This window comes from Epinephelus fuscoguttatus, linkage group LG6 (assembly GCF_011397635.1).
Source record: "Epinephelus fuscoguttatus linkage group LG6, E.fuscoguttatus.final_Chr_v1".
In the NCBI taxonomy this organism is placed as follows: domain Eukaryota; kingdom Metazoa; phylum Chordata; class Actinopteri; order Perciformes; family Serranidae; genus Epinephelus; species Epinephelus fuscoguttatus.
Genome location: NC_064757.1, coordinates 28151325 through 28169439, shown reverse-complemented (window position 1 = coordinate 28169439; position 18115 = coordinate 28151325). Strand labels below are relative to the sequence as shown.

The window sequence follows — 18115 nt, the reverse complement described above, 5'->3', positions numbered from 1 at the left end:
AACTTGTAATACAAAACATAATGTCCTAATGTAAATCAGTGGTTCCCAGCTGGTGGGTCGCAGTCCAAACGTGGGTCATGGGTCTTTTCTCAAGTACAGTGATTTTCCTACACAGAGCTTTTATTTTGAAGTAGGGCTGCCACGATTAGTCGACTAATCGATGACTAATCAACAATTAAAATAATCAGTGACTATTTTAGCAGTCGACTAATCGGTTTGAGTCATTTTTCATAGACAAGTACTATAAAAGTACCCCAAAATACTCTTACTGCAGCTTCTTACGTTCAGATATTGGCAGCTTTACACACTCTCCCGTGACAGTGAACTAAAACCCTTTGGCGTGAGTACGAAACAAGACATTAGATGATGTAATTTTGGGGTTTGGGCGAGACAGGCCGACATTTTTCAACATTTTAACACATTTTTCGATGAAATGATTAGTCAACTAATCGAAGAAATAATTGACAGATTAGTCGACAATGAAAATAATCGTTAGTGGCAGCCCTATTTTGAAGTGCCATTTCCTACTGTAGAGTAAGTGAGTAACGGATAACTACTTTAGAGAGACAGCAAAGGAGCTCAACGACATGGCCAAACGCAAGTATGACTCTGATTTTATTAAACTGTGTGGACCTTGAACTAATGAATACAGAAAAATCTGAACCATGTGGCTGGACCAGTTGGGACCCACTGATGTAAATAATCAACTTGGGTAGTTTCATATCTATTGCTTAAACGTTTTACCCTACTGACCTGTTGCCCTGTAGTGTCTCCCCTTAAATATAGTAGCACAATATGGACATGCAGAATTAATTTTTGTACATAACAGATGTGTATACCTCAGGTGTGTGCAGTGAATAGTTGGCAGGTAGTCGCTCCAAGACAATGGGCAGACAGAACTGGCCAGTCTGCAGTCGGTCATTATGCACCATAGGCAGCCACTAGAAGAAAAGTGAACAATAAGTAAGTAAGCCGCGTGTACTTTAACGTCAGAAAAGCTTCTATATGGTCAGCATCTTCTTTAATTTGTGGGCTCTCTTACAAAAAAAACTTATGTTACATTTAGAAATATGGTTGAGTAGTAAAGGACAAAATCTCACAGAGTATCCAATGAGCGTCTCACAGCTGCCGCTATGGTTCTGCTTCTGCTGGCAGCTGATGTGGTAGAAGGTGAACAGCAGGTGATGCCTCTCCGTCAGATGGGCTGGAAGAGCCAGCTTCACTTCCTCGTAGAAGTCTGGGGACCTGAAGTACGAGGAAACAGAGTGATGAAGGAAGTCACACAGAAGAAAAGAGGGATGTGTGAGGACAAGGATGTAGAGATGAGAAAACATGGGGAACACAAAAAGACAGAGTTAAACAGGCTGTTTATCTGACTAAAAGAAGCTATAACAAAGAGTATGATGTAACTCCATAATGTGTACTTGCTTGTTATGGTAGGTAACAGGCGTGTAGACTTCATGTAAAAACTCAGGGCCACTTGATTTCCCAAAAATGACCTGAGAATGGGCAGGTGGAAAAAACACAAATCAAATAGTAATCAATCAGTAACATATCAGAGTAGAATGGGGTTGACAGGGCTATTCCTCTGTACCAGTGACTCTGTTGTTACTGTAACAAGATCTTGGCTTTCAAAACGTGCCAACATATTACCTCCTTAAAGGATTGTCTGTCTTAAAACAATAGTCAGGTGTCCATGCGGACGTTGAAACAGGTTTTTCTTGCTATAATTATTCCTCATGGTCACACTGGCCACCTAAGGATTCCCTAACAATGCACTTTCAATGTAAAGAATGGATGAACAAAATCCCCAGTCCTCATTCTGTGCATAATCGTATTCAAAAGTGTATCCAAAGCTAATTTAAAGGGATAGTTTGGATGTTTTGAAGTGTGGTTTTATGAGGTACTTTTCTGTAGTCAGTGTATTAACTACAGTAGATGACTGTTGGCACATCCCCAGTTTGGAGTACTGCCACAAAAGCTAACATATTTTAGCTGCCCTAAACAAAGTCCCACCATAAAAAAATGAATAACAGTTTAAGTGTATGCTTAATTTAGAATATTTTCACTGCTTTACCTTGCCATCAGACAGCTATTTCTGAAGCTGATATATTGCTTTCTTTAAAGCCAGACTCCACTGAGACAAACAGTCATTTAACATTGCTTACAAGGGAGCTGCTGGTCTACCACTGACTCAATAAGTTAGTTTGTGTTATTGTGTGACTTTGGCATTTAAAGGATTACTTCAGATTAGGGTTGCAGTTATATACCGGTATTAAGGTGTACCGTGATGTAAAAGTTGATGGTTATCATACCTTGTACATTTTATTATCGACAATATTGAAAAAAAAAATAAAACAGGATGGAGAATCTCCCATTTATTTCAGTTATTTTCAAGGGGGAGACTTTTTAAACAAACTTCTATTAACAAAACGGTTTCAAGTTTCAATAATAGTGACAAAATATCTGTTCAGCCACAAATAACCCATCCATTTTGATTCCTTTAAGGGTCTTCTGACTGATAATAATATACATATAAATTCCGTATACCATGAAACCGCAATATCTTCTGAGACGGTTACTGTACTGTGAAAATCTCATAGCGTTGCAATCCTATCTCACAATAACACATACAAACTGATCGAGGCAGTGGTAGACCAGCAACTACCGTTTTCAGCAAGCAAAATGACAGTTTTTGTCAATCGCGTCGGTCGGTTTGACGAAAGCATAGATGGGGAACTGAAGCCGTTATCATCTGTGTCAAGGTAAAGCAGTCAAAATATTCTCAATGTAGCATACACTTAGGTCTGCTATTGATTTATTAGGTGGCTAAAATATGTTTTGCTGCTGCCCATGTCCACAGCAGTACACTACTTAGCTGCTGTGGCGCTAATCCTGCCTGCTTCTCCAACATGGGACCATGCCGACCGACATCTACTGCAGGTAAAACTACAGTTTGGTACCTCCTTCATTTCAAAAGGTCCAGATTTTCCCTTTAAGCCTTTACCTGTCCAAATAAGTCATATCAAGTGGATATCTTAAAGCATTTTTAACACAAAATTCGCTCTTTTTGTTAATGTAGTTCCACTGCAGCTCAACAGGCAAACACAAAGAGGCTATCTGTGAACATAGCCTTCATTTTCAGTTTATGTATTTATTGCAAATCCAGTGGAGTTTTTAGGATGACTTAATTTCACTATTGTAACGGGATAACAGATTTAAAACAACAGCACTCACAGGCAGGGAGCAGGCTGGGTCCTCTCCGCTCATAAACTGTATTTTGATGGTGATGTTTCTTGCTGATGTGAGCCTGTTGACAAAGTTTAGCCTCTGGGGGTAGACATAGAGCAGGTTCCTACATTGACATAGGGAGAGAAAGAGTGCCAGGGAGACTTCCTGTTTAAATAATACCTGAAAAAAATCATGCAAAACACTTCTCTTCTGTAGATATATAATGACGCAGTTCCAATATACATCACTAGATGGCACAATCTGTGCAGCAAAATTTAATCATGTCGTGGTAAGGTGACAGTCATGTCACAGAAAAGTCCAAACAACCAGTAATTTACTGTGACCTGTGGTTTTAATACAACGCTGTAATCTATAGTGAAACCTACAGGGAAATACCGCAGCTTCCACTGAACAAATGCTCAGGGAACGTCAGCATGTAATTACCATGCAGGGGACTTGTTCACACATGACGTTACTAATGTTTCGTTACAAGCAAAACCATTTTAGAGCCGGGTGTTGATATAAACCTCTGCTCACACAGGCTGCTACCTTATACGAGGCAGTCTCACAGGTAGGCTGGATGGAAAGGCCTAAAAATAGGCACAAAACTAAAAAGAGCAAAGCCGCAAAGCGATGTCAGCTCTTGAGCGATGAGTACAGCATGACTGTTCTTGTTGCCTCTGGCCCTTTCAGAGACATAAACTGTCTGTGAGAGGAAACGAACCTGTTTACACCTCAAGCTATGAATCATTTGTTTCTCACAACCTTGTTTGTATTACATTCTGTTGAGGGGAACGCTTTATGTAAGCAGGTATCCTTCACCCTGGCAATCTACCTGATAGACCAACAAAAATATATCAAACATAAAAACAACAGTTCAATTAGAGGTCTTCCTTCCAGAGTGTTGAGTGGCTTTGGATAAAGACATGTATTTACAAGTATAAAAGTGTAACACATTCAGTTATATATTACGCCCTCTAACCCACCTGTAAATGTTGTGAGGGACATAAACCTCACTGGATGGGAACTCAAGCACCTCTTTGATTGGCCGAATGTTCTTCTCAGCCATGGGTATCAGAGGGATGAGCTCAGTGGACAAACACGCAAGTGGCGTATCGTGGACTGGAGACATGTCCAGTTTTATGGAACCTGGAAGACACAAAATAGGTCAAATTTACAAATTAGGGACCTGCATATACAGCATAACGCACATATCATATGATATTACATCATGTCTTTTGAATTCTTTGCATAATCAATACACAAACAAGACACACACTGATAAAGACAAGTCAAACTTTAAAGGAACAGATCTATATTTTGGGAAAATATACATAGAAAAAGGCAGACATATTGATTTTTTGATTTGTTGGGGACCACCTTTGATAACAGCAAAACTATATTAAAACCAACAACAGGGAGAAACAGCTGGCCTGGCTCTGTCCAAAGATAGAAAATCCACTCCCCATTACCTCCACTTGATATCTCATTTGTTTGTGTGAAAACAAAACGTTATGTGCTGGACTAATTTTTGGTCAGGTGCAATGACTTTCTGGAGTCTCTGCTTGTTGCCTGACAACATCATGGTGACGACAAGAAGTTACTGCACCCAGATAAGAAACTGTCTGGCACACTGCCTACAGTAAAACCACAACATATTGTTTTTACAATACAATATTGCATTTTGGGGGTTTTTTTTGTACAGATTAAATAAGGTCTTTAGGTGTTTTCAGACCAGAGGAACTTTTTCATACTTCTAAACCCCCCTTTTTCATTGTGTCAGTACTGTAAGAACCAGGAACGAGAGCAGTTCTTAGTTTTGAGGGACTTTTTTAGCTCCTATAGTAGGTACTCTCCTCGCACAAGAGGAACCTTGAGTGATCTAAGTGTAAAGGGATTAGTCGAACACATGAGCCAGTGCAGCACAGGCACCTGCCATTTTTAAAAAGCAGTTAGCCGTCCAGGCTTTACTGAGCATGTATGTGACGAGGGAAATACAACATGATTTTGATTTATCAAAGCAAAATATAAGAATCTTTGATATACAGCTTACGTCACTTCAGTGTTCCTGCAGGTGGTGCGAATGCAGAGGAGCTCCCCAGTGGGCAGTTCCTGTCAGGGGAGTCTCCAAAATGGTTTGGTCTGAAAACACCTTCTGTCCAGTCTTGGTTCTAGCCTAAGCTAACTGGCTGCTGGCTGTATATTAATTGTACAATAAACCTAATTCCCGTAATGTATTCTCCCAATTGATAAAATAAAACACAATCTCAGAGTGAGTGTTAGGATGTGATGAGAGAGATGACCTGATATTGTCTTGATTCTCCTCTGTGGAGTGGAGGTTTTCTTGATGTCAGACAAGAACTTGAGCAGATCCTCATCACTTAAACGATCTCCCTCCTGAAACACACACAAAAACAAAACACACACACACACACACACACACACACACACAGAGTTAACAACTGAAGGAGTTTTTGCCCCAATTTTACCAAAAAGCCAGAGTGACAAGAAGAAATATAAAGCCTCTGGATATAACGGTTTTTTTTGTTGTTGTTGTTTTTTTTTTGTTTTTTTTTTACAGTGAACTAGACTCGAACCTGATGGAATGGCATGTTTGATAAAAGAATGAGACAAGGCCAGGCTGTAACCTTAAGCTCGTCTGTCTGTTTAGCTGTATCTCGTATCTCAAGGAAATAACAGTCTCTTTGTGTGTGTGTGGTGGTCCGACCTGTTTGAAAATGGTGCTGATAGTGATGGTGGCAGGTTTGAAGGCAGAAACATTGCAAAATTGATCATCAATGGTGTTGAAACGTTCAGAATTCCTCCTGGGAAGCTGTGCCCTCCGGTCAATGCTGCTGGATTTACCTGGAAAAACAAAGCGTAAAGATTATGGGTCAAATAATGTGCACAGAGCTATACACAATGTATGGAAATGCACACAAATGCAAGTCATCACAAGGTGTTACTGTAAAACAAAGACACACATAAGCACACACCTCCTTTTAGGCTGTCAGAGTCTGTGACGTCGCGGTCTATTGTCGCGGTGGAGATGACTTCCATGACGTTAACAGTTGCCCAGGCGAAGGGCATGCGATAGCGACCCAGCCTCTGGCAGAACATCTCTGCATGACCTCGCAGCTTCTCAAGCTTGTCCTTGTTCTGAAAGACCATCAGCAGAATTATTTTTAAACATGAATGCATGAAAAAAATGCCTTCAACTTTAAGAGTATAGCAAACAAAGAGTAAATATTTAAAGGGACAGTTCACCTCTAAATCTAAAATTCATATTTTTCCTCCCACCTGGAGTGCTTATATATTTGAGCACCACAAGCCGAGTGCCATCTGCTTCCATTATATTGGAGAGAAGGCAGACATATCTACAGCCAATATTTCAAACACTTGGCAACTCACACCAAAACAATCTAGACTGATGATGAGTCAAACTATGTGTTTAGATTTTGGTTGAACTATCCCTTTAACTAAGGATGGCAAAAGGCCAAATAATAATTGCTTTGTCACATCACCTTTGAAGAGTCACATTCCCGCAATGTCATGTAGGGGTCGGCACAGTCGCTGATTTCTCCCTGCTGGAGAACCTTCTCAATCTAAAAAACAAAATATCCATGGTTTATGTAAAAGGTGTGGTAACAGGCATATTTTCAGCACAAGCAAAAGATACAAAGACAGCACCGCACTGAATTATAGGGTATATAAAACCGATTTAGAAGTAGGACTAAGTTATTTAAAGCCAGGAGAAAATAGCCGAATCCTGTTACTTGTTACTTGAATCCATGTTTTAGCATTTTGTATAGTTGCTATGGATTTTATCATTACCTTGATGACCAGGTAGATATCTGGGGAAGGGTAGGTGATAGAGAAGATGGCAGATCTAGCCAGGGTCGACTGATCCACATGTGGAGTGTGAGGTTTCAAGAAGTTTTTGAACTGTTCTGGGTTCAGATCACAGTAGAAGTTCTCTGATATCTGGAGGGAGACAGAGATGAAAAGTTAAACTTTTGCCTCATACATGGTTACTTTGTTGACAGAATCTTGTATCTGGCATCAAATTCAGGGTGGAATAAAGCGCAAGACATCGACCTAAATGTTTTACAAATAAAGACTGAGGGCTGTTTAAATGTAAACCAAAGACTGATCCCGGAATATCACCCATTCAGTCCACCCACTGTTTCTCTACTCGCGTTCCTGATGACCTCAGGCCAGGAACACAGCCATATGTCCTGGTCTGGCCTGGCCTGGTGTGTGTGTCATGTGATCCTTTTCACTGAAAAGCCATTAACCACTCTGTTTCATTCTGCTCGCCCCATAGGACCTCCGTTACACTGACCACACCAAAGCACAATAACTGTGATCAGATTACAACCTCAGAAAAGTTTTCCAGATTGATCACTTTTGGTTTGTTTATCAGTTTGATTCTGTTAACAGTGCACCAACGAGCCAGAAGGCCAAACTCCTGCGTAGATCTTGTGATGGAAATGACCCTGTTCACCTTAACATGAGGCACACTCACCGCAAGAGTGAGAGTTCTGAACAGGCTGCAGAGGAGGAGGACACCTCTTACAGACAAATGACTTCTTGGAATCACAGGAATCGCTTCACAATAATCAAAGCCAGCTGACTTAAATAGCATATGATGTGCATCATATTCTTATGAAACAGAACAAACATGTCAACCAAAGTATTCACCGAGCTAGCATTCATACTGAACACTAATAACATTCACTTGTGAAAGTCAACCCCTCAAAACACTAAATCTGGATTCAATGGGACTCGAGGAATGTAATAGCCCTTTTTAATATTACATGTTTCTCAGACCACAGACGCTATGTGTAAAACTGACAGACACACATTGTTTAAGACCAAATGCGTAATGTTTTCTAATGCAGCACACTTGCTGCTACCCTAGCCACACTTGTACACTAATATGTTTCATTTCATAGCAGCGTTTTAAGACAAGAAAGCAACATCTCAGGATTAATCTGCATCCATAGTAACACTCTTGAAAATGCATATCAAATGACCATTTACATACACTGGAAATGCGCATACTGGTGTAAACAGGAGGCACACTGTCTACTCTGCAGTTATAAAACACACTACAGAGATGGCGAAAACATTTTCTTTGCTTGAACCGAAGACGAGGTGAAACTGTTACTGAAAGTAACACAAGTATGGCAATCAAGGCAGCGAAAAACAGAATGGGAGTCATTACAAAGCGAGTATGGCAACATATCAGAGCAGTGCCAGCAGTGAGCATTGTCAACTGCTGGAGAAAGCCATGGCAAAGAGAAAGGAGTGCTTACACAAGAAGGATAAAATCACAAAAGGTATATAGACCTAGCTACAATGTTTTGACTTGGCGAGCTGTGACTGACAAGACCCAATCGAGAAGCAAACATGGGTGTCGCATCATCGTTTCCAAAGTCTCCGTTTTGGACCATCCAGGCGATCATGCAGCCCTGAAGTTTTAAAACTAAAACGGGGTCAGCAGTGTTTTCAAAGGTTTTAGGAGTTCAACAACGTCGGAGCAATGTGAACATTAGGCGTACATGTAGCAAGGAAAAAAATACTAGTGTGGATGTAGCCCCAGTGTCGCCAATTTAGCTGTGTAGCAAGATGTGGCATGATTTAAGACCCCTTCAACAACTATAATCCTTCTATAAAAACAGCAAAGTGAAATTCTTGCAAAGTTTTGGTAGACATCTTCTAATTTCCCACAAACACTCTCTAATATGTTTCCAAAAGTCTCCATTTTAGAGCATTTAGACTAACACAAAGCCCTTAAGTTTTAAAACTAAAAGGGGGTCAGCAGCGCTTCAAAGATCTCCATTTTAGGGGTTCGAAAACGCCTGAGCAGTGTGGACATTAGATGTAAACGTAGCAATAGTTATGTGTTTTAAATCAGAGAAACGTATTAGTGTGGATGTAGCCCCAGTGTCGCCAACTTAGCAACTGTGTAGCAAGATGTGGCATGTTTTAAGACCCCTTCAACAACTATAATCCTTCGATAGAAAACAGCAAAGTGCAAAATCTTGCAAAGTTTTGGGTAGACATTTTCTACTTTGCCATCAACTCCAATACAGCTCCCTGAACAACAGACAGACTGAAGCACGTAGCTGAGTATCCACTGCATATATTACAAAACACTGTTGCAATCCCTCATTGTGTCCTCCCAACAGGCTGCAAAGTACAGCAAAACTATGCCTGCCTGGTCTTGTTGAAAAATAACAACAACAACACGATTAAATGCCTGCAGTAATCATGGAGAGAAACCGCCAATTCTTAACTCGTTTTGCTGTAACAACATATTTGTCAGCATGCATGACTACTCTAAAAAATTTGTATCCATGAATCTGATATCATAAGTAGGCCACTTGTTGGGTCCAATCCTTTTGGTCTGCACCTCAGCTGATGGACCAGAGGCATGATTAATAACCAGAGTATTATATGGAATTATATGAACATCTGCTGCAGATTCCACAGATGTGAAACAACAAAAATGATGTGAACGAAACAAAAACAAACAGACATGGCAACAGAACTCCCATGAGATACACCGACAGTAAAGGATGCAGGGAAACAGAGAAAATATGGCAAGCAGAAATGCTGCAGAAAATAAAATATAACACTCTTGAGGAGACAGAGAGGAATAAAGAAGTGTACTGAAGAGAGCTGGAAAAAAGGCATAAAGTAAAAAAGAAAGTAAAGAGGGAAGGGTTCAGGGATAAATGGGTCAGGAGCGAATGCTTCACAGTTCCACTTCAATTAAATCTAACCGACAAAACAAGCTTTGCAGTTTCTCCCTCACTCACACAGAGACACATTTCATAGCTCTTTAACCGTCTCTGCTCAGTGTAATAGGCAGGGTCTTGTATTAATCTCCACAAGGACACACTTGGGTTCGACACATAATAAAATTAGTCATCTTAAGCGAAATGTGCTGTGACAATGTGACACTCCAGCTCTGCTCTTATGGACAGACATCAGTAGGAAGCAGAAGTGAACTGTTGATTTACAGCACACTCTCTGACATGCAGGCCAAATATTTCATATAGTGCACAACCTATAAAGTTAAGACCAGTTTATACACAGTCCATTTCCATTTGCACTGTGTTAGCCAGAGGATCATCTTAGAGCCATCAGTCCTGCAGACAAGCTAGAGAGCAGCTGGGCAGCGCTGAGAGGAGGGCAAGGCCGAAGGCTAAAACCCCGTCTCATCTGAGAGATCCATGAGCACTTAAGTACAAACCAAATCCTTCCAGCCCCTTCACCCAAAAAAACTATCCAGCTGTGTAAATCCACAGAAAACATGCAAACAGCCATGGCTCTGAATGGTCAACTGGGAAAATGCGGCACAGTATTAGTGGTTATAGGAACGAAAACATGAGGACCCCAAGAGGCATAAACATGTGAGGATGATGAGATATAAAACATTGTAGATTACACTGATCCTTCACTGGCACGCTGACTACCAAAAGAAACTACAAGACCTCCCTGCAACAACAGGAGGCACATGAGACACAATGGACACAATGAAACAAGGGCAGGAAAAGTAAGAGAAACACAGTGAATAAGATGTGCGGTAAAATCAATTTTTGATGCTTATATGACTCCGATTTTTGGTGAGATATTCAGGGGTTTTTGACTAAATTCTTGTCTTTTGTAATGCCATCAAAGTTACTAACTTTAAGGTTGAGTGAGACTACTGCAGCCGGCAGCGGTGAAACAGGCTGCAATGTAACCACCCGAGGCCTTTGTACACCATCAATTTACATCCATTTAAAGTGAAGTGCTTGTTCTTGCAGCTGACAGGCTCAACGTGCTTTTGTAAGTGTCTGACAACATTACGCAAAGGATCCCTAAAGAGAGATACTCCTTTGTGTTGAGGAGTAAGATGCATTTTGTTGAACCAGAAACTGCCCCAAAATCGCTACCACCAAACCCCATTTAAATACAGATTAATTTCATCATTGTGAAACATGCTTGATTTAAAGTCGACAGAAACAAAATAAAACTCAAAAAACAATCTTGCTTTGTCTTTCTACTGTTCCAAAAATCACCAAGTCTGGTTTGCTTGAAATAAACCCTCAATTCACCGAGTTAGATGCAACAATATGCTGGATCTATACATGCTAAAATTAATGGTTTTTTTAAATGGAGTCTGGTGGGTTTGGTGATGGTGATTCCAGGGCTCTATCTGGTTAATCAATAAAGATCGTACTGTGCAACAAAAAGGTCTATCTCTGTCAGGATCCTTTCCATAATGTTGTCAGACACTTTGAATAACAATCTGAGTCTATCAGTGGCAAAAGCAAGCACTTTAAGTGGACATAAACTGACCGTGCAAACCTGCCCCAAGTGGTTACACTGCAGCATGTTTCAAAAACAATTCCCATTAGTCACTTAGACACGAAAACATGGGAAAATGTGGTCCAGGTTAAAAAACACCGGACTTACCATTTAACTTCCCGTTAACAAACATTCAGTCCGTGTTTGTGAGGGTTTACGTGTGACCAGTGTTCCTCCCTGTTATTGATGTTTTTTCCTTATTCGACATGTGTCATCATGATTCTTAAGATGCTTCCTCTTGCTGCAATACCACAAATAAACTCTTCACCCACAGTGACTGACACTTCTCATGGTATTCTTTGGTAAATGCACTGCAGCATTTCTGTAAGTCTTTTATCCAAAGCTCTCTACAATTTGCCTCTCACACACCCATTCACACACACACACACACACACACACACACACACTCAGACACAACACATACAAATTACAGCCTTTGCTTTGAGCCTCTATTATGAAAATGGTAGCTGTCTCTTATTAAATCAAACATGTATTTCTTATTGATATCGACAGCACGGATCAATTAGAAAATGTTTTGACAATAAAATTTGACCGAAAGCATTTTATGTTTCTCAGTTTCAAAAACATAACTCTAACAGGACATGTGGTCACAAGTAGGCCAAACACCAGCTGACAGACACTCTGACCGTCTCCACAACAAACACACATAATGAGCGTCACCAAACTAGCACTTACTGCAGGGCTATTGTATTGTAAGTGGTTTGTAATTTTGTTCTGCGCTTGTACTGCACGTGGAAAGGTAAACATGTCATACAAGTTTCCAGGAGAGAAGGTAAAACATGCTTTAAGAAAACGTTAGAAACAACATTAGAAATTGTAAAGACTACTGTGCTTTCTTACCTTTTTCTTTTCCTTCAGGTCATACAAGGCCATGGTGGCAAATAAGGGCTCGATATCAATCTCAAACCTATGAAGACAAGAAGGAAATTAGTGACTCAATAACAGCCTTAATACTTCACTTATTTAGCATTTAATCAGTTGTTTCCTTTTCTATTCCATTTCTGTGGATTGTTGTTGTGAAATGTACTACAGTAAGTGATAACATGCTTTAACTGAGGGTTAAGAGATGACTGTGAAGTTGCCAAACCACTGCAAGCGGAGAAATGAGTTCTTTCAAAACATTTGGCAGTTTTATGGGTTTTCAAGAAGGACAAGTGAGATCGAGATCGAAAGTCAGAGAAACTCTGTGCGTCTGTGCGAAAGAAAAGAACAGAGAAAGAGACACAGAGAAAAAAAATCCCACAGAGAGAGGGAGGGACAGTGATTTTCTGGAGAACAACAGGCACTGCACAGAGCACTCCTCTACTCCTCCACACTGCGCTGTCCGTCCGTCATGTCTACTGCGAGCCTTTTTGAAACAACTACTCAAGAGTTTTAAGTCTTGTATTTCACATGTGACAGACAAGAATGCACTGTGTGTTGCCAAGCAAAAGGTCATTTTCATCAACGAGGGGGTGTTGGAATAATTTCTCTTTAGCGCAGCTAACTGTTAGTCCCTTGTCCAACTTAAGGCAGCTGTTTAAATCCCCCCTCCTACGGTATTATGAAAATGTATGACATACTTGATGGCCTGGCATCTGATCATGATGCGGTCTCCAGTGTGTTCTTTCGGGCAGTCAGGAATGGGCCGGATCTCCACTGCATCTTCCTGGAACACAACAGCAGAGAAAGTTTTTAAACCATGCAAAGAGCAATGGAGGAGTTGTTACATTTGGAGGAGATGTAGTATCTGAATATTCGCATGAGTTTAAGATTTGGGAGGAGCTGAAATTAAAACTACAGAATGGAAAGTTAACAAGGCACAGAAGTAAATCAGTTACAGGCAGGCAGGGTGATGCTTTTTATATCAAGTTCCCCAAAGAAAGGCTTCAGAAACTAGTTTCAAATGTGTAACTTTTCCTCTTTATGGGAAAAAGAAAGAGGGAGAAACATGTCTATTTCAATTTACCACATCCTTAGGGGATGTCTTCAAATTGCTTCTTTTGTCTGACCCAGTCCCAAATCAAAAAGCATTCAGTGTACTATCACATAAAACAAAGAAAGTGAACCCTTTGAATGATTTAAATTGTGCTTGAAAATAATTTTAAAAGAGGTCAATTGAATATCAACAACTAATTTCCGATTAAAAAATTAGGAAAAAAAAGGTCATTTTAAAAAGATGGTTACAATGCTGATGTTATGTCTTGTATTTATGGTAATTAATATTCTCATATAATTAAATATTGATTGACTGCATATCAAGACAACCTCAGGCACCACCCTAATGGCAAGATGAATGAAAACAGTTGGGAAATAAAGCATGGTATGTGTTGTGTAATATGACTTCTGGTTTATTGATTAAGTCTGCATCTAGGTGTGTATGCACTCTAGAAAATAAGAAAACTGGATAGAAAGAGACAGAGTGACAGAGACCAATCCTAACCCACACTGTCCCCATATTTGCCAGATATTTAATACTCTGTTGTTCTAAAACTGGGTCCAGTGAGTGACCCTGACCCGGGGAACCCACTGGTTATCTGGCTGTAGCTGTACTGTGTTACTGTAATTTGAAGCGTCCTCTGGCACAAGAAAAAGTTCTACTGAATTTAACTGAATTGAAATGAATTGCAGTGAAGCATGTGATAATCAGCTCTCTCTATATCTCACCTCATCTGCTGGTGGGTACAGAGCAAACAGCTCAGGATGTCTGTTCCCCTGCCGTGCCTCCTGGTTGAAGCGGTCCAGCTCCTCGTGACTGCTGAAGGCCAGCAGTCCCTCCACTCTCTGGTCCGGAGTCAACCCCCGCAAGTCGAAGTCAGAGGAGGTCAGTGTGCGGCCAGAGTCATCACTCAGCCCCGCTAATGTTGGAGACTTGACCTGGGGCAAAGACAGAGACAGAGAGGGGTGAGGGGATGAAATGTGAGTGGGAAGGATGGAGCAATAAGACAAAAATACAGGGGTATTAAGGCAGAATTTCCAGAGGGATGTTATTAAGAGAGACATCAAAAAAATGGGTGCAGGATACGGAAAACTATATTAATGGATATCTGGTCAAAGCCTGTTCTTCCTCCATTTAGACAATATTATCTGAATGAGGTTTGATACAAGCACCATACTTCCACAGCATGTTATGAATGTTCACCAACATACACTAAAGTGCAGCCTCTATGCTCATGTTGTCAGCAGACTCAACAAACAGCTAACAGGCATTTAGGCAGTCTAGACAGCTTGTGTTTTGGCCTGGAGACAATGACAGTCTCCTGTGGGCTTTCTTCTGATCAAGGCTGTCTCAATGTAAAGAACACACAACGCAGGCTTGTGTTTATGTACACTGTATGCTACAGAGAGTGTACTTACAATAGTCTACATGTCAGATGTTCAGCAGGCACTGTTTTCTTTCCTTCCTTCTTATAAAAATGTAGTTTCTTTGCTGCATTGTCATATTTACAGACATTAAAATGTCACCAGATTGCAGAGGATAGGGCCCCTGAATAGTGTCATACAATAGGGAGGTATGAGTTACTCGTCACTAGTGATATCAATGCATTGTACATTAGCTGATCGAGTTGTGTAATCAGAGATCTCCCAGCAGGCTGACGGCTTGCCAGACAAAAATCATAGCAGCAAAGAGAGCCAAGCGGACAAGTGCTGCATATTTCTGACATCCAGTTACCTGCAAGCAACAAACTGGACAAAAATGAGCACCATTTGTTTTATATTTTGTAATGATTTTGTATCATATTCAACCATCCATTTATCCATTTTCATCTGCTTATCTAGGGCTTGCTTGCACGGGACAGCAGGCTGAGCAAGGTACTCCAGACGTCCCCCTCCCCAGCACAGTTTTCCAGCTCCTCCTGGGAGATCTCGAGGCGTTCCCAGGCCAGATAAGATAATCCCCCCAGTTTTTCTGGTCTACCCCGGGACCTCCTACCAGTTGGACATGCCCGGAAAATCTCTCATGGGAGGGGCCCGGCATCCTCGTCAGCTCCTTCTTCACCACAACAGTCCAGTGTAACGCCTGCCTCACTGCTAACGCTGCATCACATGTGCAATGTCAATTTTTTACAAAGTAGTTTGAACTACTCTTTCTAAGCAGCTTTATTTAACCAAACTAGATTTCTCTCTAGGGCAGCTTTGCTGCAGTTCACCCTTTCCAGCGTAAAGTAATTGATTGCTTGCGAAGTTATGCTTTCAAAGTAGCTTCCCCAGTACTGCAGCGTGATACGCAAAGATACTTCTCAGACTGGAGTCAGGTCTGACAGGAGAATCAAGCATCAGATATGCACAAAAGAGGTCTTCTGTTGTACAACGAGATGTCAAACAATATTCAAAATGTTACACGATATTCATGTTGCATTGTGGCTTCTGTTAGCTCCATCTTGTTTTTGCTGTTTCCGTTGGAATATACAGGATTCTTATATTTACTAAGTGTTTATGTGTTGTTTGATTTCACCAGCCTCTACCACCATATACAAATAAATCCAAAGTCTGACATTAACATAAACACATCTTGACTTCGAAATTCTCCTGGGAGAGGGAAGCAAAGGCAACAAAATACTTTCATGAGCATCTTTATAACAGTCAGGTACAGAAGTAGGTGTTTTTTGACATATCTGGGGCTAGGAAGAATTTAATTTCTGTTAAAACTGCTGTTAAACTGTATTAACAGTGACTGATTGGAGCGTCCTCTGTCCATCAGGGCTCTCAGGCTGGCACTGGCACCATATGGAATTACTCAGACTCAGCTACAGGGCAGGGCATAACCTCACTGCTGCCATGTTACATCCTTCTTGTCTCTTTTATTCCCATCATCCTTCACTTTCACATCCCAGCTCTCAAACCACAGGCAAGGACTGACCGAGCGTCCACCCTTGTGGAGCTTCACCCTATCAAAGCTCCACCGGAGCATCACACCATGATCCCAGGGCTATTGCTAAAACAGACCGGACCATAGAAGAGAACCTACTAAGCGCTGAGGGACAATAGCGCTGTTCTTCCCATCTCTGTCACTCTCTCTCTGGCATGTAGCTCGTGGGAAGCCCGCAGCGGTAATAAGGGCCTTTTGGTTTGGGTGATTAACCAGAATTGGCAAGGATGGGGTGACAGGAGGGGGCTGGTGAGACTGGCTGGTGATGAGGGATGGCTGGGTAACTAGCCAGAGAGGCTGGGAGTGGCGCTGACTGGGACTTGGATTGGCTGGGACTGTCTGATGCTGGGAGACGGGGATTTGGCCACTATGGGACAAAAGAGCTAGAGAGAGGGAAGTGAGAGAGGATGGGAACTTGGCCTGAAATGTCGGTCGACTACTGAAGCAGGGATCCGTAAAGAAAGTAAAGGACTGAGGCATGCAGTCATAAGCTATTGATAAAAATATGTGGAAAAAATATTTAACCACAACATCTCTGACTGTCCTGTTAAACACACAGAGGTGATGACAGTAAGTGTATAATACTCAGGTTTAGTTCTGCATGAGCCACATTGAGTAAACTTGAAAGAGCCACTGCCACAGTGGAAAGAGTGACAGGAATAACAAAACACTGTTGTGTACACTATTAAAGCGCTTCCCCACCCCAGTCTCTCACTCCTCCCTCACATTTCACATTAAGCCTTGATTAGTATGGACTGCCACACTGCTCTAAGTTAATGGTCTTCCTCTCACAAAAGACATTTTAAGTGCAACATATTGACATTCAAGGACAAAGTTGTAAAGTAGCTTTTTTTTAGTTCTGTTTCAGTTTGAGAAATGTACTTATTTGCTTTCTTGATGGTACTTAGGTTTAAAAATCTGTACCAGTCTCATGTCTGTGCAGAAATTATGGAGCAGGGGGACAATTAGCTTAGCCTAGCTTAGCATAAAAAAACTAAGAGGAAAGGGAAACAGCTGGCCTGGCTTTCACCTGCCAGCACCTCTAGAACTCAATAATGTTGTATCTTGTTTTAATCTTCTTGTGTTTTAATCTTTTTTATTTTATTTTATTTTACTGAATTTTATTTTATTTTATTTAAATGTATTTATTTTTATTTATTATTTATTTATTTATTTATTTTAATTAAATTAAATTCAATTTAATTTAATTCATTTTATGTCATTTTATTTTACTTAATTTAATTCAATCTTATTTTATTTCATTTTATTATAATTCAATTTAAGTCATTTTACGTCATTTTATTTTACTTAATTTAATTTAATTTAATTCAATCTTATTTTATTTCATTTTATTTTACTTAATTTAATTTAATTTAATTTAACCTTATTTTATTTTATTTTATTTTATTTTATTGTAGTTTAGTTTATTGGCTACTGGTGTGCACCATACACTGAATTTTGTTTGTTCAATCTGTACACAAAGAAAATGCAGAATTTTAACAGAATATTAATTTGTGATCCTTATACAGGATAGAGGCAGGCTGTCAGTCTATTAAAGGGGATCTCTTATGATGTTACATATTTTGTGTCTTATATATAGTATTATAATGGAGGATGTTTATATCAAACATGGCCAAAGTTTCAAAT

General features: G+C 40.4%; 1 protein-coding gene across 2 annotated transcripts in view; it reads right to left on the bottom strand.

The window, feature by feature from the left end:
* Window positions 1–18115, bottom strand: part of dock8 (dedicator of cytokinesis 8) — a 73351-nt gene that overhangs the window by 34844 nt on the left and 20392 nt on the right. For both annotated transcript variants that reach the window (XM_049578055.1, XM_049578056.1), the window contains 13 exons: window positions 14266–14475; window positions 13182–13267; window positions 12460–12526; window positions 7066–7215; window positions 6756–6836; window positions 6228–6390; window positions 5960–6096; window positions 5535–5628; window positions 4218–4380; window positions 3238–3355; window positions 1429–1499; window positions 1101–1245; window positions 840–941 (listed from right to left, as the gene is read on the bottom strand). In XM_049578055.1, the coding sequence (XP_049434012.1) occupies window positions 840–941; window positions 1101–1245; window positions 1429–1499; window positions 3238–3355; window positions 4218–4380; window positions 5535–5628; window positions 5960–6096; window positions 6228–6390; window positions 6756–6836; window positions 7066–7215; window positions 12460–12526; window positions 13182–13267; window positions 14266–14475 (1587 nt within the window). The remainder of the gene's footprint in view (window positions 1–839; window positions 942–1100; window positions 1246–1428; window positions 1500–3237; window positions 3356–4217; window positions 4381–5534; window positions 5629–5959; window positions 6097–6227; window positions 6391–6755; window positions 6837–7065; window positions 7216–12459; window positions 12527–13181; window positions 13268–14265; window positions 14476–18115) is intronic.